This window comes from Molothrus aeneus, unplaced genomic scaffold (assembly GCF_037042795.1).
Source record: "Molothrus aeneus isolate 106 unplaced genomic scaffold, BPBGC_Maene_1.0 scaffold_59, whole genome shotgun sequence".
NCBI lineage: Eukaryota > Metazoa > Chordata > Aves > Passeriformes > Icteridae > Molothrus > Molothrus aeneus.
Window position 1 is genome coordinate 559481 of NW_027099211.1, and position 21885 is coordinate 581365.

Here is a 21885-nt window from a genome sequence, read left to right on the forward strand (position 1 = left end):
ATTTGCTGATTTTGGGCCTCCTTGCTCAGCTCTGCTCTGTGCTGTGCTCCTTCCCTGCCCCCTGGCACCTGTGGGTGCACTCTGCAGGGCTTTTCAGGGAGCAGCAGCTGAGCAGAGAATGAGCTCTTTGGCAGTGAGAGGGCTGTGCAAGTGATAGTTCAAGATTACAGCTGAAAGCAGAATTTGTCTCGGAGGAGATGGGTGGGAAAGAAGGATCAAAAGACCCTTTGTTCTGAATTTAACTACTGAGATTTAGAGGAGACTGTGACTCCAAGCATGAACTCTCAATTTTCCCTCTTCCCTGCTGATTTGCTACATGAGATTGCATCAGGAGAGAGGGGAGTCCTGGCATTCCCCAAAAATGAGCAAGGGTGTGTCTTGGTGCAATGACAAATAAAGAGTGAAGCTGCTTCTCCTTACTTCTGGAGTTGGTCTGAGTAGCAGTACTGAATACAGCTCTTGGCAATATTGTAAGCTTTCTTGATAGTGCAGCAAACTCTTAGAAAATGTTAAGCTTAGAATATTAAATAGAAAAAAATAACATTTAGCAAAAGTTCATCTGAAATGCATGTCTGAAGAACATTTAAAACACCCAATTTTCTCTAATAGTTCCTAGTCATTATGATGATTTCCTGAGAATCCTGTGCAGTTCTCAACTACCACTCATTCATGTTCTCATGAATCCTTTCAATATCCTTTAGCTATCTTTTTTCAGGACAAATAAATGTTTTTCTTAAGAAAAAAAGATAAATTGTTTAACGAAAACAAGTATGCCTTGACTAAACCACACATTGTCACCTCATATGAGGATTTGGGGAACCATTTAATTAGTTTTAATTATGTGATACCAATCTCACTTTGCTTGTCCTAATGTGAATAGACAGATTATTGGGTAGAGCAAACGGAAGTTAAGTGATGGCTTTGGATAGGACACTTCTAGTAAAATAAATTCAAGAAAGCTGCAGACTGATTGTTCCTTCGGTTGGATAAAAGGGTATTTGCAAGCCAAGTTTCTCAGCAGATATTAAAAATACTGGCAACAGTTTACAAGAAACCCCCACGTTTTACAGTCTGGGGGAAGATTATCTATGAAGAGTTTAGTTATGAGGCTGGTCTTTGAGAACACAAGAGAGACTGGAGCAGAAGCCTCGTGGCAGACACCTCTGTCCTGCTTTGAGGCAGCCAGTGTGCTTCTCTTCACACCCAGGGAGGAAACCTCTGTTATTTATTTGTTTGCTTGCTGCAAACCTTTAGGTTGATAACCCAGGGTTTTGTTTTGAAGAATTCCTTTCCCATCCCTTCAGTCTGCTGCGAGCCCCAGGCCTGCAGGGAGCGTTTCCTGAGGTCCCTGAATGCAGCTGGACCTGCAGGGAAGGGAGGCAGCCTCCAGTCATCCTGTCCCTGTGTGCGGGGCACTCACCCACCTGCTGGGACAGTGCTGGGAGGAGAGGGGCAGTGCCAAAGGCTCAGGGCACACATTGACACTTTGTGGGTCACAAATCCTACCCAAGGTTTCACAGAGTTTCTCACTGACAGCAATGCTGAGTCCTTGCACCTTCACTTGTTGAGAAGGTGAGTGCCTTTTGTCAAACCTAAGTGATTTCCTGAACAGAAGTGCTCCCTGCCAGGTGCCCAGGAGACACAGTTGTACGTCAATGCTGCTGTAGTGAGAAAACAAGATGGTAAAATGCTGTGGGCTAGAACAGACTAATGAAATGTAAGGAGGCTTATTTTGTTACAGACAAAGAGAGTTGTTACCTGGTGCTTTGGTACCAATATTCAAGCAGGATTCTTCCTGTGGAAATTCAGTAGCTCCTCCAGGAGTATGTGTTTGATGGTGATGTGAAAATCTGTGCTTGTTTTGCTAAGGAACTTGGAATGAATGCTGTAAATCAGCATACAGCAAGTGTCTTGACTGCAGTGGATCAAAATAAATTTTTGTCTAAGGCTTAGTCCCTTGAACAAACACTGCTGTGACATTTGCTGTTGTAGCTCAAATGAAAACTCCAAGTTCCAAGTAAAAATTTCACAGTTAACGCAACAATTCAGAAGCTCATATTTAGTGTTCAGTCATTTGGACTTCCAGGGCAGTACTGGAGTGGTTGTTCAACAAATCACTGCCCTGAATTACTGCAGAATTTCTGTCCTGTTGTGTTGGTTGATGGCGATGTTTGCAGTATTGTAGAACAAATGTGCCAGTGAAATGCATTTCACCTGTATCTTTTCAAGTGTTTTAAACGAGAGTGCCTCAGTTGTCCATTTTGTGCTGAAGTGCACTGCAAAACAGCTTGTGTGCTTGTTGATGCTTCTTAAAAGCATCCTCCTAAGGAAGGAGGATGTATGTAACAGCTTGTTTAAGTGACAAGTGCAAGCTGTGTGTTTATACAGCTGCAGGATCTTAAAGCATGAGCATGGTTTTAATCTGTAAGGCCAAACTTTACCTGCAGGTCAAGTTAAAATATGTTCAAAAAAAAGGCAGAGTGTGCATGGCTGACATGTACATTTTGAGAGGGTAATTCAGTTCATGTAACTCAGGTCATCTCCTATGGCCTGCTCCAGACAACTAATTTGTGTACCATCCTTAAACAAAAAAACCTCAAACAAAACAAAACAAACCCCAAAAAACCAAACAAAACCCCAAAACAAAACAAGCCTTCAAAAAGTATTTTGGAAAATGCAAATAAGCAAATAGAAACAGGAAGGTCTTGTATGAAAGCAATTAAAGTATTTTGAATATATGAAACTGTTTAAAGGGATGCTTTACCATGGTTTCATGTTTAGTAGCTTTAGGTTTCAGACTGGAACAGTAATCAGTGATAGTGAACTTTCTTTTACCAAATGGATCTCCTCCCTTCATCCCAACAGGGTTATTACTGTGTTCTCTCTGTGCAGGCGCTGTTCAAGTCTCAGAGTGGGGGACAGGAACCAGGGGCTGTTGGTAGGTTTTAAGAAAAGTTTTCTGGCTGAGTGCAACATAAACCAATGCCTTCCTATTGGCTAACATGCTGCTCAAATTGAATTTTTAGAAGTTGTGTGGTTTTAATTTGATTCCTCCAGTAGAAAAGGACAGCAGTCAAGCTGCGAGGTTGTGCAACGTGTTAAATTCTGAAGGGAAATAAGAAATGGATTTATTGTATAAGAGACTAAAATGTTTGTAATGATACACAGAACAGTTAAATATTGTCCACATTACTGGATAAGCAAAGCAACATCTTGGAAGAGCCTTGCTGGACAGGCTGCCCCCCTCCCACGTTCTGTTTTAGTTTGAGCTTGTGCCACTTACCAAGCTGAAAGGTGCCTTTCCAACACTGGGTGAGAATTCAGGATTTCTCACCTCTGTTTCCACCTGGCCCACAATGAAAAACGCAGTTATATTTCAATTAGCAGCCTGCTAATTAACTCTGTGTTTGATTGTTCTGCTTCTGTACAGTGTTGCCAACAAGCAATTGAGCAGTTCCTCCAGCCAGAGCCATGGTTCTGCTCCTGCCCAGAAGGAGGCTCAGGCTGAGCCATGGCTGCATTGACACCAGAAGCAGCTGGCAGAGCTGTAGTGTGAACTGGGTTGGTTCTGTCCCTCCAGAAGATGAAATGATTACCTGCAGCCTTTGCTGCCAAAGGCTGAGGTGTGTGAGCTGATAAAAACAGCTCAGCCACGAGGGTTTGCAGGCACACTGCCTTCTCTGTGCAGACCTCAGGCCACAGAATGCACTTCTCAGAGTTACAGCCAAGCCTGCTCATCGGTTTCCAGCCACTGATACGTGTAAATAAGAAAAAAATGCAACCCCCCTTTATGTTCTTACATCATGTTTTCTGTAGTGACAACATGCTGAAATGGAATATCCCTTCCTGTTAGTTAAAAATTTAAATAACCAACAATTTCCCTTTATGTTTTCTAGTCGTAATTTCAGGTAAGAGGTAAACGAGCTGCGACAAAAAGTTCATCTGTAGGGTGTCCTAACAATCCCTTTGTAAGATCATCTTGATCTTTTAGCCTTGCTCGGTCACTACCTCAGTTTCTCCAAAAAAAATGTCTAAATAGATCATATACATGTCTAAAATAGTTGCTCTGGGCCTGTCTAGAAAGTGCATTCTTAACGTTTAACAGTTTTCTAAGGCATCAGTTTTGTTTGCAGGAATGTTAATAACCTGACTTGTGGATGCAGAGTGATCTTGTTATAGTTCTTAGAGTTTACTTCAGTCGTAACCATCCATTCTGGAAACGTGCTCTGCCAGTTCCTTTATTACCCTGCTCTCCTCCTGTAGGGCATAACTAAACTATTGAGCTTTTCTCTGTTCAACCTCTTAAAACTTCCACTCACCTCACTTCAGCCAGCTCAAGCTTGTTACTGTTTCTGTGGGGTGAAAACAATGAAACTTCATTAAGGGGGCAAAACCTTGGCTTAGTCTAAACCATTAATGGTAACGTAATTAACTTTAGTGCAGCTCTGGCAGGTTACATCTGCCCTGGCAGTGCTACAGGAGGGTAAACTGGGGACACAGTCTTGCCCAGAACACCACCATTTGTTGTGGTTGTATTCAATCCCCGAATTGACTACTTACAGCATTCCATTTTTTTTTTTAATTTTATTTATTACATGAAGCTCCAAAATCTTTCATCAGACCTGGCTTGTTCTGCTTTTCTGCTTTCTCTCTTATTTTACCAGAGTGTTCACAAAGGAGAACACTCACACATAAAACAGTTCACAACACCAACAATGAACAAATACCAGGAAAATCTGGGCACCAAAAAGATTCCCAAATACACCCAGCAGAATTTCCAGTTTCCCTTTTGTTACAGACAAATAGAATAGTTACAGTAAATGGCAGGGGCATTAATTTGGTGCTTCTGTCCACTCTTGTCTGTTGTGACTCTGCCACCACTGAGTTACCACAGACTTAAAACCTGGAGCACGATGTTTCCCTTTAATCTTTCTCATGGTCCTTCCAAGAAAAAGGTCTGATTGTAGCAAAATAAATTCTATTTGTGATTAGCAATCAGGCAATCCTGGTATAATCCTGTGTTACCTTCCTGGGCTTACACGTAACCTGCCAATCTGAAAGGGGACATATCCCCTCCATCCTTCCCCTTCTTTCCTTTCTTCCAGAGAAACCTTCCACATATCTTTGTAGTCAAACAGAGTAGAAAGAATTTGTATAACATAATAAACTCATGTCTTTGGTCCCAGGTGTAATCCCTGAGGCCTTTGAGGGCCCTTCTCTGCTAGAAATACAGAGCAGCCAGTGTCTGTCCCTCTTCTTTGTCTCTTGTATCTGTGTGTATTGACTTAGGAAATGTAAAATGAGAACAAATGCCTTGCAATGTGGCCATTCTGTTCTCTCTCATGCCTGTATCTGTCACCAGTTGCTAACAACTTTTTCTTTCTATATAGCATCTGCTTCAAGTGTGGATTTTATCATTTGTTTGCAGAAAACCTTCATTTATCTTTCTATCTGTCCTATAAAAGACTGAGATGCTCTGAACTCCTGTGCTGCTGTTCTCTTTTTTTAGCTCTCCAGTGAGGTGTTATCCACAGATGAAACAGTCTAATCAGAGCTGATGGCCATATTCAAGCCAATCCCAGGGTGTCTATCTTCCTCTTTGAAGACCCTCAGAAACAGAAGGAAAAACAGAAGGAAAAAGTCACATGAGACAATAATCAGTTGTATTTGCATATTTCCTCTTCAATACTTAACCAATATTTAAGCAATTAATTGTTAATTTAGACCAACTTTTAAAATGTTGTGTTGCTTCCTGCATGAAAGGAGATCCTTTCAAAGCCACCATGGGGTCAGCCTATTCAGCATATTTATCTTTGCCATTAGCTTTTGGGTGAAAGTGCTGCTTCTGTGTAGAGGCCACAAATCCTGTTTGTGCTTCCTGTTGCAGAATGTTCATTACACAAGCAGTCAGCAGCTCCACGTGGGTGTTCTGAGCCCCACCATCGGCGACGATGACAACAGATGCCTGGTGGATGTCAACAGCAGGCCCAGGCTCATTGAATGCAATTATGCCAAAGCCAAGAGAATGAAGCTTTACTGGCAATTTACTCAGGTAATTTTTGCCCAGCAGCCATTTCAGAAAGTTTTAAAGCTCTGTTTCTGTGTTGAAGTGTGAGTAATCTGTTTATTAGCAGAACAGAACCAGATTTATCCTCGCTTGCTTTGCACAGAGCCAGGAAGCTCTGTGCAGGTTTAGTTTTGATCCCAATGTCAGCTACCTCAGTAGGGTACAAAACTTGTATTATATTTTCTGAGTTCACCATGAATAACTTCTAAGGCAGAGTACTGTTATGGGGAGTGGGAAAAAAAGGTTATTTCAGTGGAGTCAAATGCAAAGTAACCTATTTCAGAAAGAGGAACAGAAATCTGTATGGTTTTCTTTTAGAAGTAGCTGTCACAAATGGTGGTAGTGGATCATTGGTGCTAACAGCCTCATAATGAGCTAGTTCTGCAGTTTCTTTTGTAAAAAGGCTTAGGCTTTTACACATGAGTGTGAGAGAGGCAGAAAGAGGCTCGAGGAAAGGCTGAGAGGTGCTTTCACAGGGATGAGAATGCTGATAGGACACTAAGGCCGGGCCTGGTGTCTGCATTCCTAATTGATTTAGAAACATGAGGGAGAATAAACAAGCCCCAGAAGTTCTGGGGCTGGAAAAGGTGCTCCAACACTTAGGGAGATCACTCTGGTTTAGCTAAGAGGAAACAGCAGGGTGACTCAAGGCATCTCAGTGCTTCCACAGTGGAACACTTCCAACCACTGGAACCTGTTTTGGCTTCAGGCTAACCCTGAGGACAAAACAGGTTCCAATGGTTGGAAGCCAAAGACAGTCAAATTCTGTTTTTCAAAGAAAGATGAGTTTTTCCTAAGGTAAGTTTAACACAGTGGAACTTTGCCATGTCAGGTGCTGGCATGCTGGTGACTCAATGAAATGAAATGACATTACTAAGTCATTACATGTCTAGTGTGAGTTTGCTGGTATCATAGTTGCTCCTCTGCAGTTTTGAGTCAACAAATCTAGTTGGGTACTCCAGCCCACAGGCTGAGGCTCACCATTAAAAGCAATTTTTTTTCCTACATTTAATTTTTCTGTAACATCCATGTGGATTTGCAAATATCTTTTCTGTCAACTCAATAATTTCTTTAATAGCCATTATCCATATCCTTTAGGACATTTGTAATACAGTTAGTATCAATCTTGGTGCAGAAAGCATCTGGACATTAATCATTAAAGCATAGTATTAGCTTATTTTGTATTTATACTTGAAAGTTGTCTAGGTCTGTAGGAGGTAACTCTCAAGCAATAGATCTTAAATCCCTAAGTTGGCCACTCAAGGGCAAAGTTTCAATTATATTTTGTCACAAATTTTAACACTAGTCTTTTCATGAGGGGAGCCTCACTGTATCCATCTCTGCACTTGATTTTTTTATACCAATTCTAAAAAGTATAATTAAAATTGAAGAGTATTTCAGTAACATTTTAGCATGGTTCACCTCTCCAGTGATTGCACTGTATACCCCAAGGTTTTGGTGACAATTAATGGTTTCTACTCCAGGATACTACTGCTATTTCATAATACTGATTGTGTTAGATCTTACTGTGGGGGCAGGGGACAGCAGCAGAAGGCCTTGATAATTTAGCTGTTAAAATCTTTAAAAATGGGATTCAGCAGTATCAGGACTGTTGCAATTCCCTGTTCCAGCTACAGTCTCTCAAGGAAGGTGCAGCACTGGTAAACTCAACTCTGTGGCCTCCCTCTTCCTTCTGCAAAGGAACATCTCCCTGAGAGAAGTGAAAGCTAGTTAGTTGTTTGTTCATGATAAATTAAGAGACAAATGAAAGAATTAAAAGTTTTCTGTTCAGAAAGGATTTTGCTAAGCCCAATGCAATTAAAATGTCATTATTGCTCAATGGGGTACCTTCTGTAAGTTAGAAGAAAGTTAATGAATGTAATCAGGGCTTGCCAAGATCACTGATGAACTCCATTTGCAGTGCACCCATTTAGCCTGGTGAACAGATGTATTTGTGTGGCCATCTTGGAAGTTCTCTCTAAAAAGACTTTTCATTACATCTTTAAAGTTCTGGTTTTTCTTATCCATATGTGCAGTGAGCAGGACTACTGTGAGTATCATACTGATGCTTATATTGCCTTGAAATTTGTGAACCATTAATTAAAATGTAGATGCTGGTTGTAGCCTTTTGTAGCACTTTGTTTTAGCTGGAGCTGTGCTTTGACTTCTCTGGGCTCTTGGGCCATTCCATGGGAATGTCTGATGGTGTAGGTAAGTAAAAATACAGCAGGGCAAGTGGGGAACTGTGTGAGAAGGGGAACAGGAAACAGACTGAGCACCCAAAGTAGGATAAACCAGCTGAACTAGATTTCCCTGACCAGCACAAAAAACTGCATTTTTCCTGACAGACATTTATGGTAAATTAGTTTGAATGAGGAAGCACTACAGTCTGAGAGGCCCCACAACAATCTGTGATGGGACATGTACAGCAGTCTGGTTGATAGAAAACTGCACAGCTTTTAAAAAAAAATATCCTTCAGGTAACACTTTGATCCTCCTTTGTACTATGTTATGATGAGTGAATTCCATATGGCAAAAGTAGAAGATGGGTTACCCTCAGTTAGGGGACTCCTTGCTTCTGTAGATCTATTACAGAACTATTTAATTAATTATTAAGTCACATCTTTTAGATCAGAAGTATGTGTATACACACCTACATATATATATGTTGTGCATATATATCAATTTTTTTTTTATTATTTTATCTTTTACTTTGGTTTTAAAATTTTAAATTCCCTGGCTATCCTCAGTTGCAGGCAGTTGGAGTCAGGCAGCCAGGTGTCCACTGCTACTTTGTGGACAAAACTGTGGTTTGATGGGCAGGCACTTGGAGGGAATCACTGCCTCTGGTGTCTTTGTCCTGTACAGAAACTTGCATTGAGCATTCAAAGCTTGTAGTGTGTGTTTGTATAATCAGGATCTCTCTGAGCACATTTCCATACTCCACAGTTTTGTACAGCTGCCAAATGCAATGAGACCCAATAAAATGCAGGCTTTGGTGGCATTCTTGCTTGCAAAGCATCTTCAAGTGTTTACAACAGTAATTATGTCAAATTATGTAAATTAGCCCAGAAAAGAGTCCCATCAACTGGGTGGTGTTCAAGAATTTGATTGTTCAGGCTGTTTGTCAAGTCTTCTCTTAGAGAAATGTTTGTTTTGGAAATACTTTTATGCTGGAATGTTTTCTAGGTGTTTGATAGCTCACCTAGTTCAGTCTGTCTCATCACTTTTTCATTTAATCAGAACCAAACCAGAGCTTCCAGCAAAAAGCCCAGTAAGTGATCAGAAATTACATAAGGCAGAGGAGATAGAGGCAAGAATTATTTGGTAGAAAAAGGTCAGAATTTTAGTAAAATATTATTCGAAACATGGTCTCAAGGAAGCTGCTTTGGCATCATGAAGCATGAGGAAAGCAAAACCTCAGGCTGTCAGCTGGTTTTGGCCAGGAGCAGGTGCAGCCACTGCTGGCAGCAGCAGCAGCTCCCATGGAACCAAGGGCTGGGACAAAGCACCAGCTCAGCAGCATTTCTCACTGTGCCCAGTGCCCAGAGCTCAGTGTCACTGTCCCCAGTGCTCAGTGTCACTGTCCCCAGAGCTCAGTGAAGCTGTACCCATTGTACAGTGTCTCTGTACCCATTGCTCAGTGTCACTGTCCCCAGTGCTCAGTGTCACTGTCCCCAGTGCCCAGAGCTCAGTGTCACTGTCCCCAGAGCTCAGTGCTCAGTGTCACTGTCCCCAGAGCTCAGTGTCACTGTCCCCAGTGCCCAGAGCTCAGTGTCACTGTCCCCAGAGCCCAGAGCTCAGTGTCACTGTCCCCAGTGCTCAGTGTCACTGTGCCCAGTGCCCAGAGCTCAGTGTCACTGTCCCCAGTGCTCAGTGTCACTGTGCCCAGAGCTCAGTGTCACTGTCCCCAGTGCTCAGTGTCACTGTCCCCAGTGCCCAGAGCTCAGTGTCACTGTCCCCAGTGCCCAGTGCTCAGTGTCACTGTCCCCAGAGCTCAGTGTCACTGTCCCCAGTGCTCAGTGTCACTGTCCCCAGAGCTCAGTGTCACTGTCCCCAGTGCCCAGTGCTCAGTGTCACTGTCCCCAGTGCCCAGTGCTCAGTGTCTCTGTCCCCAGTGCCCAGAGCTCAGTGTCACTGTCCCCAGAGCTCAGTGTCACTGTCCCCAGTGCCCAGTGCTCAGTGTCTCTGTCCCCAGTGCCCAGAGCTGTGTCACTGTCCCCAGTGCTCAGTGTCACTGTCCCCAGAGCTCAGTGAAGCTGTACCCATTGTACAGTGTCTCTGTACCCATTGTGCAGTGTCACTCTCCCCAGTGCTCAGTGAAGCTGTCCCCAGTGCTCAGTGTCTCTGTCCCCAGTGCTCAGTGTCTCTGTCCCCAGTGCCCAGTGCTCAGTGTCTCTGTCCCCAGAGCTCAGTGTCACTGTCCCCAGAGCCCAGAGCTCAGTGTCGCTGTCCCCAGAGCTCAGTGAAGCTGTACCCATTGTGCAGTGTCTCTGTACCCATTGTACAGTGTCACTGTCCCCAGTGCTCAGTGTCACTGTCCCCAGAGCTCAGTGCTCAGTGTCACTGTCCCCAGTGCTCAGTGTCACTGTGCCCAGTGCCCAGTGCTCAGTGTCACTGTCCCCAGAGCTCAGTGCTCAGTGTCACTGTCCCCAGAGCCCAGAGCTCAGTGTCACTGTCCCCAGAGCTCAGTGCTCAGTGTCGCTGTCCCCAGAGCCCAGAGCTCAGTGTCACTGTCCCCAGTGCCCAGAGCTCAGTGTCATTGTCCCCAGAGCTCAGTGTCACTGTCCCCAGTGCCCAGTGCTCAGTGTCTCTGTCCCCAGAGCTCAGTGTCACTGTCCCCAGAGCCCAGTGCTCAGTGTCGCTGTCCCCAGAGCCCAGTGCTCAGTGTCACTGTGCCCAGTGCCCAGAGCTCAGTGTCACTGTCCCCAGTGCTCAGTGTCACTGTGCCCAGTGCCCAGTGCTCAGTGTCACTGTCCCCAGAGCTCAGTGAAGCTGCTGGGACTGCTGCAGTGATGGTGCTACAGGGTCTGGTCGGTGGCAGAGAAGGGGCTGTGGGAAATGAAGGCCAGAGCACCTGGACAGGTGAGGCCTCAGGACATCTGTTGGTAGAAACTGCTTGTGGCCATCATATCAGTCCTCTGATAGGATTAGGTTTGTTGATGTTCTGGAGAAGCAGTACATTCTCAGTGCTGCAGCCAGGTTTTTCAGAGAACAAATCCCAAATTTGCAGGATTTTAAGAAGTCTCTCAGTCTCCAATCTGATTTTCCAGCTTTGTTGCTGATGCAGAGTCAGTTGCCTGCCCTACAAGTGAAATTTGTCTCTATGTACCTCACCTGGGTGGCAGTAGATTAGTTGGAAAGTTCATTTACCTCGTTAGGGCTCCTCCAGAGGCATAGCAAAGGCAAAAGGGGAAGTTTTTCTTTAATTACTCTTTATCATGAGCTGTCCTGTTTCTGTTCAGTTGGACAGGGATGTGACCATTCCATTCTAACCAGACAAGCCACGCTCTCACTTTCTGCTGTTGTGAGAAATGCAACAGGGGAGAGCTCTGTGTAAAAAGAGGCAAAAGAAAGGACACCAGGCTGAGCTACAAACTTGGGGTCAATCCTATACAGCTGTTTCATACTTAGTTAATTTCAGTAATTCCACTTCCAGTGTGGTTGCCATAGAAAGGTAGGAAGAATCTGCATCTCTAGGGATGGGCACTCACCACATCCCTCCTGGGAGGGAGAAGATGTGCAGGGCCTGCTCTCAGCACCCTCCTGTTCCCATATCTTCTGATAACATTGCTTGTGCATGGTGTGGAGGACTGTGATTCTAGTCACTGCTGAAGGTTTCCACAGGATGTCTTCCCATTCATAAATGCCTGGAGGGAGTGGTTTATGCTATGGCCAGAAATTGTAAATGAAATTAGTTGCTGATGGCTGTAGTTACAAAATGTATTTCCTAAATGTCATAGTAGGAATTGCTTATGAAGGAAAAGGGAAGACAGACAAGCATATTAATTACTGAGTTGTTACAGGTATTCCTCAGATAAATATGATGATTTAGATCTTACTTAAATAGGTGTTAGATAAGGAGGTCTGTTTAGCTGTATAAAGAAACAATAGACCTTAAAATGACTGAATTTACGTCTCGTTCCTCCTAAAGGCTTTTGCCTTTAAATTTCTCTTACCCACCTTTATCTAATGAAAATAAAGGTAGTGCAGCGCTAGGTTACCCAGTGCCACAGCCCAGAGAAGCAGAGGAATGCAGCTGCACAGCCAGATGAATCTGGTGGGCTGGGGAGCAAGCAGAGGATCTCTGTACCAATTTCAGATGCCCCCTTGCTGAGCACACAGCATGCAGAAGCAGAGCCCAACACCATTACAGAGCAGCCAAATTGTGATGTCCACTCCTGTTTGCATCCCATCCATTAGCCAAGGACACCAGCATACAAGAGGGATTCATCTCAGCAGAGCTCTGTGTGTCTAAGGGAACAGTGGCCCCCATCCCCTTCATCAGATTCTTCCACTATGAGAGCCACAGGCTGGCAAAGCAGCATCATTGATTTACAAGGAATCTGTATTAATGTGGTATTTCTAATACTCTCAGTATGTCTCTGTAGCTTAAGCCATGCTGTACTGCTACAGAGCTGTGTGATTAGGCAGTGCTGTTTGCCTGGCAGCTCAGAACAGAAAGGGATGGTGATCCTGTTAAAAGAAATTCAGACTTGGATCCTGCAGGAGAAATATAAAGAAAAACAGAACCTAATTATTCCATTCAATGAGCCAACAGACCAGGTTAAGCCCTGTATTTTAGTGAGGCAATCTGATTTTTAAGTAACCAGTGTTGCCAAGTGTGGAGTTTTGAACCTCAGACATAAAAGAGCACTTCCACAAACCCCATGGCTCAGCGTTGGTGTAGAGGTCCAGTGCATCAGCAGCATTTCTAAATTTAGGTCTTCTTTGCTGATTTTTTTTCTCAAATACTACCCCAGCTTGCCTGTACTTCATATTTGAACTAACTGGATAACAGCAGAAGGAATGATGGCTGGAGGATGAGGAAGCTGAACCATTGTTCTGCTTAGACATGACAAAACTGTAGTTCATATTTCAATTTGCATTTTTCTCTCATAAATTGGTCCCTAAATGTGTAACTTAATATTCTTGTCATATTTCAATATGACAATATGAATTTTAAAAAAGGTGCATTAAAATATTTCTTTTTTATTCATCATGGACTATGTCTTACTAAAAACCTATAAACATTTTTAGTACCATTTATGCAGAATGGAATGGAGAAGTACAAAAATTTAAATGCATACAGGCTTTCTCCATTTTGACTGCAATTTGACCAGTACTTGACTGCAAATGTAAATGCTAAAAACATGCAAAAAATATGGAATAGAAATATCACTATACAATATTGTGTTTTAAAAACTGATGTTAGATTTGCTTGGCAGTTATTACCAACTGATGCTAAATTTACTTGTTAATTATTGCCATAGCTAGTGGTAACCCAAATTTCATTGTATCAGTTCAGTTTTCTATTTGGAGTAATTTTCTAGCAGAAAGTTTGAATCTTTGCAAGTAGTTCAGTTTCTGGGTTAAAATGCATTAAGCCTCCTTCTTATGAAGCATTCAGATTAGAAAACTTAGATTAATTAAATACAACACCCACACAAAGGAAATAAAATCCTCATTCAGTATTTTTGTTTTCCAAGGGAGTTATTTCTCACAAATAATCTCATCTAAACCCCATAAACCTTTGCAAGTCCGTTAACATGTCTGGGAAAAATATAAAAATCTTGGGTTTCCTAGTTGTGCTGAAAGGAGTTTCTCATTTATCTGGCTGAAGAAGAGTAACTAGGTATAACCTATGCTAAGGCTGGTAAATAGCAATGTGAAGTTGTGTTCTTCACATCACTTGTGCTATATTAGAACAATATTTTCATCCATGGAGAGAAAAAGAGAAAGAACAAGGCAGTGAGGTGCTCCTAGGCATGAGCTGCAGCTGCAAGATGTGAATGTGAATAGGTTTGGACCCCTCACTGTCAGCAGGACACTGAGATGCTGGGAGGTGTCCAGAGAAGGGCAGCAGAGCTGGTGACAGGTCTGGAGCACGAGGCTGAGGGAGATGGGGATGTGGTGTTTGTGAGGGTCCCCAGGACGAGGTGAGAGATGAAAATCTGACTCCATGTTCTCAGAGGGCTGATTTATTATGATATGCTATGCTGTTACTCTATTCTACTCTATTCTATTCTAGAATGCTATACTAAAACTATACTAAAGAAAGAGAAAGGATACATCAGAAGGCTTCACAAGAATGAATAATAATAAAATCTTGAGACTCCTCAGAGCCTCAACACAGCTGGACCATGATTGGTCATTAAATTAAAACAATTCACATGGAACTAGTCAAACATTCACCTGTTGGTAAACAATGCCCAAGCCACATTCCAAAGCAGCAAACACAGGAGCAGCCATCAGATAATTATTGTTTTCATTCCTCCCTGAGGCTTCTCAGCTTCCCAGGAGAAAATCCTGGGCAAAGAGGATTTTTCAAAAAATGCCATGGTGGCATGGGGGTGTATAGTCAGAAGAAAAGGAGGCTCCTGGGGCCCTCATTGCTCTTTGTGAGTGGAGGCTGTAGCCAGGTGGGTGTTGGTATCTTTTCTCAGTGCTAGGAGGAGAGGAAATGGCCTCGAGCTGTGCCAGAGGAGGTTTAGATTGGATATCAGGGAAGGGTTGTCAGGCAGGGGAATAGGCTGCCCAGGGAAGTGGTGCAGTCCCCATTCCTGGATATTGAAAAGACACCTAAAAGTGGCACTTAGGGACATGGTTTGGTTTGGTTATGAAATTGATAGTGTTGAATTAATAGTTGAACTCAGTGATCTAAAAGGACACTTCTGTAATTCCAGGTACCACAGTGATATTACTTTTATTAAAACCAAATAGGAAGGCAAAACCTAGGAATATACAATTTGCTGCATCACAGATCACAAAATTAATTAAGTGGATTATTTACCTACTCCAGAAGACTGTCCCAGGCAATGGGCAGTGCTTGCTGTTTCACAGAAATGAGCTGTTGTGAGCCAGCAAGTCACTGTAAGTCCAAGAGGAGGATTTCCTTCTTGACCCCTGATTTGCTCTCTTCGAGAAGATTGAGGCTTGGTTTGTCTGAATGATCATCTCAGCATGCCTAAAAAGAGTTATCAGCACTCTTAAAATTAACTCAGCCATCAAAAACATCTAGTCAGTCACTGAGCACTGATGTCTGAGACAGGGAATTCAACAGGTTTCCTGTACTCTGATAAATCACCATAGCTGTAGCAAATTTTTAACCTAACACTTATTTTTTCCTTAGAAGCTTTGTTCACCAGTTCCTCACTGCTATTCACAGGTATGCATACTTTGGAACACTAAAGGCAGGTCCCACTAATGTCCATTCCCCTACTAAGCAAAGTCCTGGTTTTATTTCATGTTACTGTATTTTGTAATTCCCCACCATCTGAACAGTCCATCACACTTCAAAACAGCTTTGTTGCCTTCCTCTGGCTTACACTTTGAACATCTTGAAGCCAGCTTAGATCACAGCAGATAAATCAAGCCTGAGTTGTTTGCAGAAATAATTTGTGTAATCTCAGAATGAAAAAGGTAACTTTTCTGAGAGTTTCACAAAATGCAGTACTAAAACAAATAAAGCAAATGTCTCCAGCACTCCTGTTTTTTTCTTGGTTGTATCAAGGTATTGTTTCACTACAAAAGCAGCTGTTGCATGGCACAATAAATGAAAAGATAGGAAAGAATTCTGGATTTAGTTAGAGAAGAATTACCCTGCAGAAAACATTGGGCAAAGCATTAACTTTGGATATTTTCCATAGGTTAAGTCTCAGATATGACTCCAGAAGTGTTTAAAATGCAGGATTTGCCTATATCCAACTCTTGTACTAGAGGGAGTATAAAATGTAGCAGTTGTTGCTGTGAGCTGACATGGTTTAGAAACACATCTTAAGTTCTCGTTTAGTGCTTGAGTGTCAGAGCTGGAGCACGAAGTAGCCAGTGAGCACTGAATGTGGTGGGTTCTGCATATGGAGGTTTCTGAGTGCTGCCCAGTAGCATAAGCAGGCAGATTAGGGCAAGGGAAGACACAAAAGACAAGTGTGAACATCATCCCCTTTAGTGATGAGGAAAATAAAATCAGAAATACCCATCTGTGAATCATCCCTCATCAGCATGCATCTCTGCAGCTTACTCCTTCAAGTTCCCAAACAGGCAGTTCTTCCTGAGTGCTGGTAGGGGTTACTCAGGACAGCTGTGGTCAGAAAAGCCCAGCACAGCATCCTCAGCTGCAGGGCATCAAGCCAGTCCTTCCTTTTCAGAAATGGCTTGCCAGGTAACCCTGGCTCTCAGAACATCAACACAACACAGCATCATCTGGGTTTGCTGCCACATAAAAACCAAACAATGCATGCAGCTCTAAGTTCTGCATTTCCCATCGTTATCAGGGCCATGTAGGGATAAAGGATTCCCTTTTTAATCTGCTTTCCACTCTGCCACAGCCACCCCCCAGCCCTGAGACAGTGTTCAATAATTAATTACAAAAATCTCATCATAGACCTAGAATAGCTGTTTCTGCGTGTTTTTCTAGCATGTCAGGAAGATTTCCTGGCCACTGCTGATAGAATAATAATTCATGTTTACTTTCTGTAAAATATCTTAGTCTGGCTAATGTATTCTTCTCCAAAACTTCTCGTTTTGTAGTCTTATCCCAATTTTCTGTAGTGAAACACATTTCCAGCTGTGATATCCTGAAGAGCTTCTTGGTATTTCAGTAAAGGCTTGAATTTAATTATTTCCAAGTTATTATTTTCCTAATCTTGCTATTACCAGGACTGCAACCTGTTAGAAATCTGTGATATTTTTTTTTATATGTGGAGAAATGTTAGTGATAGGTATAGATCCACGTGTTCCATTTCTGATTTTTATGCCGCATCTCTCTAATTTTTTTTCTATTCCAATTACATTCTCTGAATGAAGCTGCATTTCCTTGTACCAGGTTTAATTGCTTTTATTTTAATACCTCAATTAACAGTATAGTGTATTTCTACATCCTGGAGAGAGTAAGCAAATCAGACCATCCAATCTAGAGTAAAGAAAACAGAAAATGATTGCACAGATGTCTAGTTATTAAATCCTGCTCTGGACATGCAGATGAGGCTGCTTCATTTGATTTGTCACAGCTGCAGTATTAAAAATTTAGTGCAGCATTAGGAAAATGTAGCATTTATGATCATGTAAAACCTGAACACTCAGATGTCTTGGGAAAGGAATGAGACAAAATTGTGATGTAGACATTGAAGCTGTGTAACTGTTGAATGGTGTGCCTGATCCCTCTGTCAGAGGATGTTTCACAGTATTTACACACTGAGTACCAGCAAGTGGATGTCAGCGCTTGGGTGGCTACCTGACAACAGAACTTGAGTGCAGGAGGAGGGAAAGAGTTTACATTTCCCTTAAGAAATGGTTTGGCTGATCCCTACTATAACACTACTTAAGTTTTCATTGTACATCATAATTAGTTTTGTTTAGTACTGGAAAAATGAATTCAGATTTTAAGTGAGTCTTGTAAAAATTCTCATGTGCTTAGCTACCCTTTAAATAAAGATCCAAATAGCTGAACAGATAACAATATATTTTTAATATATGAACCTGCTGTATATGATACTTCATATACATAAAAGCAGTTAAATGCACCTCATTTTCACAGTACTCATCTAAAATATATTAGGAAGCCTGTGTTTGAGTAAGGGCAGCTATCAATATACTTCAGTGAGAAATATTTGAATTAAAATAGTTCAAGTTAATTGATGAAACATTTGAACAGGAAAAGATATGTTAAAGAGCCTGCTTTACTTCCAGCACACCTGTTAGACAAAGAGTTGGAAAATTTGTCATATTTCTTTGCATTCAAGAAGAAGTTAATTCATTTCCTCTATGTTATATATATCTGTGTCCTTTATACAGCTAAAAAGCAGAAAATTTAAACTGAATAACATCAGCCAATATTTCTAAGAAATGGGCAATACTGAAAATGCATAAATTACTGGATGGGATAAATTATTCCCTTCTTCCTGTGAACATTTTCTTATTGCTTCCACATCCATACAGAGGTGAATCACACGGAGGAAAAAAAATATATATATATATTTTGTATAATTTGAGTAATTTTCTTTAGGTTTAAATTTGGTGTACTAAGAGTCACTGAAAATGTAGCCCAGTATTCCTGGGAAATGCACAAGGAGATCAAGTGTTCTGTTTGAAGTGGAGATTGTCTCATACACCTCACCATAATTCTTTGATTCAAATGTATCAAAGCAACAGCAAAGATTAGAGTTTCTGCCTCAAAGGCAGAGTGAACATGTAAATATTTGAGGTCACTGGTTGAGGTCCACATAGAAAATTAATAGACTAGAGAATGCAGTGATCTATACAGTGTATGTGATAGGAGGCTGGATATACTTATTAACCTTTAAGGACCTTTTTCTGAAAAATCCATGTTTAGGCAAGCATGTTTTTTCTCTTTCAGGCAGAATAACAGGAGCTTTAATATGATGAGCAAAAAGCAGGTGTAAACTCTGAAAGGAAAAGTGTTCGCTTTAGAGTAAGTCCTTAAAAACAGCCTCAGTCTGATTTGCAGTAGTGCTGACAACCTCCAGCCCTCATCCTTCTTCTCTGCAAGTGACCGGGTCTGACAGAGTGATCAGGTTTGGTAACTGTGCATCCACCACCCCCAGTAAACCAAAAAAGATCCCATAGAACAGTTCAGCAAAAACTAGCATGTCTAAACTGTCTGATTGCTTTGCACAACTTTGTACTGCAAGGGTTTGCAGGCACAGCAGATGGTGTCCTTAAATGCCATGGTACTGGATAAATTCTGCTTTAGTGAAGGACTGGGAAGGAAACCCCTTCCATCCAGTAGAAATGCAGAAAGTGCAGTAACTCTGAAGGAAGTCAGAAGCGTTGCTTTCCACTCTGTGTACCAGGATGTTGACTTGGGACAGTGTTGGCATTAACAGTACACTTACAAATCACCCAGTCAGCCTTCTGTGTGTCTGGGTACCAGCAGGAGCTGAGAGCATTTGTGTTTCTCACAGGAATTGCTTCAATTTGCTTTGCAAAAACCATGCAGTTCCCAGTCAAACCTGTTAGTGCTGACACGTTCAGTCCATTTTTTACAGAAGAGTTGACCTGGATGCTTATTTATCCTCTTGAGACTCCTACTGCCATTGAGCTGTCTCTCATCATCAGTGATCTTAATCCTAATTCTGTTCAATTGCCCACAATGCCTCTTGAAACTTCTTTCAGTCTACAGAATTGTGTTTAATGTTTCATGATTAAAGACATTACTCTAGGCTATCAATTTTTGCCTTTAAATTGGAAAGTAGAGATCTTGCCTGGAATGGGGGAAGGAACCCAGATGGGCATCTCTCCTTTCAGTGAGCATGAAGTGTAGTAACACAATAAACCCTTTTGCCAAGCATGCAGTAAATCCAATTATGAGAGTTTTATACAAGTTTGGATAACTGCTTACTATAAAAAAAGGCAAAAAAATAATTAACTTAAAGGGCACCTTTGCCTGCATTTGGCTTTAGGGTTCCAAATGCTAATGATGACAACAGACTGCAGAAACCATTCAGGAATGCTGGAATTTGGAGGCCAGGCCAGTTAGAGGAGCACAAGACAGTGTTAGCTTTTGATGCCTCAGTCCTGCCTGCTCATTTTTTTTCTGGAGTTACTCGGTTTGTGTGCTTTAATCCTTATACAGCTCACTAGTTCAGGCTTTGCAACCTGTATTAGGTGCACTGTCAGCAGTCCAGAGCTGACAGGACAGTACCACTGTCCCAGGCTTGGATTGGGCATATGAAGGGGTGAAAACAAACACAGTAAGTAGAAAAATAACAGGAAATTTTAAGTAATGTGTGTGAATTGAGTATAGAAACCTTCCTCCCTGTACTTCAGAGCAGTTCTAAAGCCAAAGCAGAGGCAGAGCTGAACCAGGCTCTGCTCTTGTTCCTCCCTGTCTCTGTGGGTCTGAGAGCCAGCAGTGCTCATCCTGCCTTTCTTCCTTGCTGCACCCCAGGCCATTGCTGTAGGACACATTCAAGGCCCCGTGCAGAGGAGAACAAGTGGCTCTGTGGGGGTTTAAATGATCTGCCCAGTTCCCTGAAGAGCTGCGGTGCAGGTGAGCTGGGAGTGCTCATCCAGCTGTGCTGCAGCCCCGTCCTCACACGTTCACCACAGCTAGATTTCACCAGAGCCCCCGGGGCAGAGTGCAGCCACTGGCTTTCAAAACACTTGCAGAATGTTTGGGCCTAACTCTTTGGGGAGGATTGAATTTTCTTAATGACTCTGAGTAAAGTGTGCACTGCACCCACTCTGAAGGCTGAGGCAGTGGCTCTGCACAGGCCTCTCATCTCTTGGAAACAGAACAGCTTAGCTCCTCACAGGGCTTGAGCCTTCACATTTCCCTTTTGTGGTTAAAAAAGGCACATCTTGCTAGAAGCATCTGTGCTCCCTGCAATACTCAATTCACACACATGAACCACTACTTAATTTTGGTGTCTCTGTGTATTCCATACAGCAGCTCCAATGTACTCAGCAGGCTGGTTTTCAGTAGCCAATGCAGAGCACTTTCCCCACATCAAAAAGAGCTTCCTTGGCTTTTTATCTCCCACCTCACTTGTTTCTGTTAAATAAAAGCCAGATTTTACATGAGGGCACTTCAGAGAGAGTGAAGGAGTGTGAGGGGGCTTTTAATATGGTTTTTTGGTTGCTTGTTTGTTTTGTTTTTCCTTAGGAATGGTTTACACTTAGTTTGTGTAGCTGCCTGTATTAGTGTTTCTCATGAACACATTTACTATAACACCTAGGTCTGCTCTACAAAATTTAGAAAAAAGGAAAAAACGTTGTCTCCACAGTGAACATCCTCCTTCCTCCACCCCCAAATCCACATGGCATTTCAGCCCATTCAAGTGAAAGAAACCCTTAACCACTGACACAAATGGGAATTAAGCAGAAAAATTCCAACTTCTCATGGCAGTCTTTAAGTTTTAACCCTGTGCCTTCCTCTACCTAACAGAGCTCCAAGTGCTCTACTTCACAAAAACATGGAGAGAAGGAATTCTGTTCCTGTTCTTACGCCAGTAAATTAGAAATTACAGGAGAAGCCTAAGAGTGCCATGCACAGAGTCATATCCCAAGTCCAGAAATCAGGCAAATAATGGACCCCAACTAAGGTAGTTTTCTAACAAGACAAACTGGGACAACTTTCCTCAGCTTCCAGTGCAGGTTCCAAGCTGAGAATGTCTCAAGCACCAGAAGTCGGATGAGAGACAACCAATAAATGGAAGATGCAAAACTGCTTTACATAGCTAACAGCGACACAAGCACCTCCAGCATCAGCTGAGAACACAGGGAAGTTCATCTTGATTTTGGCTTTAGGCAGAAACACTTGTAAGGTGTAATTCCCAACTGCCAGTTTAAGCCAAGAGAGCTGAGCCTGGGTGCCATGCAACACTGAGTCTCCCCAGTGGAAAACCACACTCTACAGCTTTCATCAAGGATGGAAATGTTATTCTGGAAGAAAACAGGATAACTGTTCCTTTCACAGTGAGAAAATATCCATTACCTCAGAGTTTCACATGTGAATAATCTGGTTCAGAGCTCATTAAATTAACTTGGAGAAAAAAAAATCGACCTCACTACAGTCATCTCCAGAAGGCCAAAGTAACAAAGGGAATGGGGGAATGAGATGAGTGGAGGGGCAGGGA

At 42.3% G+C, this 21885-nt stretch overlaps 1 protein-coding gene across 1 annotated transcript in view; it reads left to right on the forward strand.

Moving 5' to 3' along the window:
* LOC136571061 (polypeptide N-acetylgalactosaminyltransferase 18-like) overlaps window positions 1-21885 on the forward strand; it is a 46832-nt gene that overhangs the window by 22793 nt on the left and 2154 nt on the right. The window contains exon 7 of the mRNA XM_066571445.1: window positions 5888-6052. Coding sequence (XP_066427542.1) covers window positions 5888-6052 — 165 coding nt within the window. The remainder of the gene's footprint in view (window positions 1-5887; window positions 6053-21885) is intronic.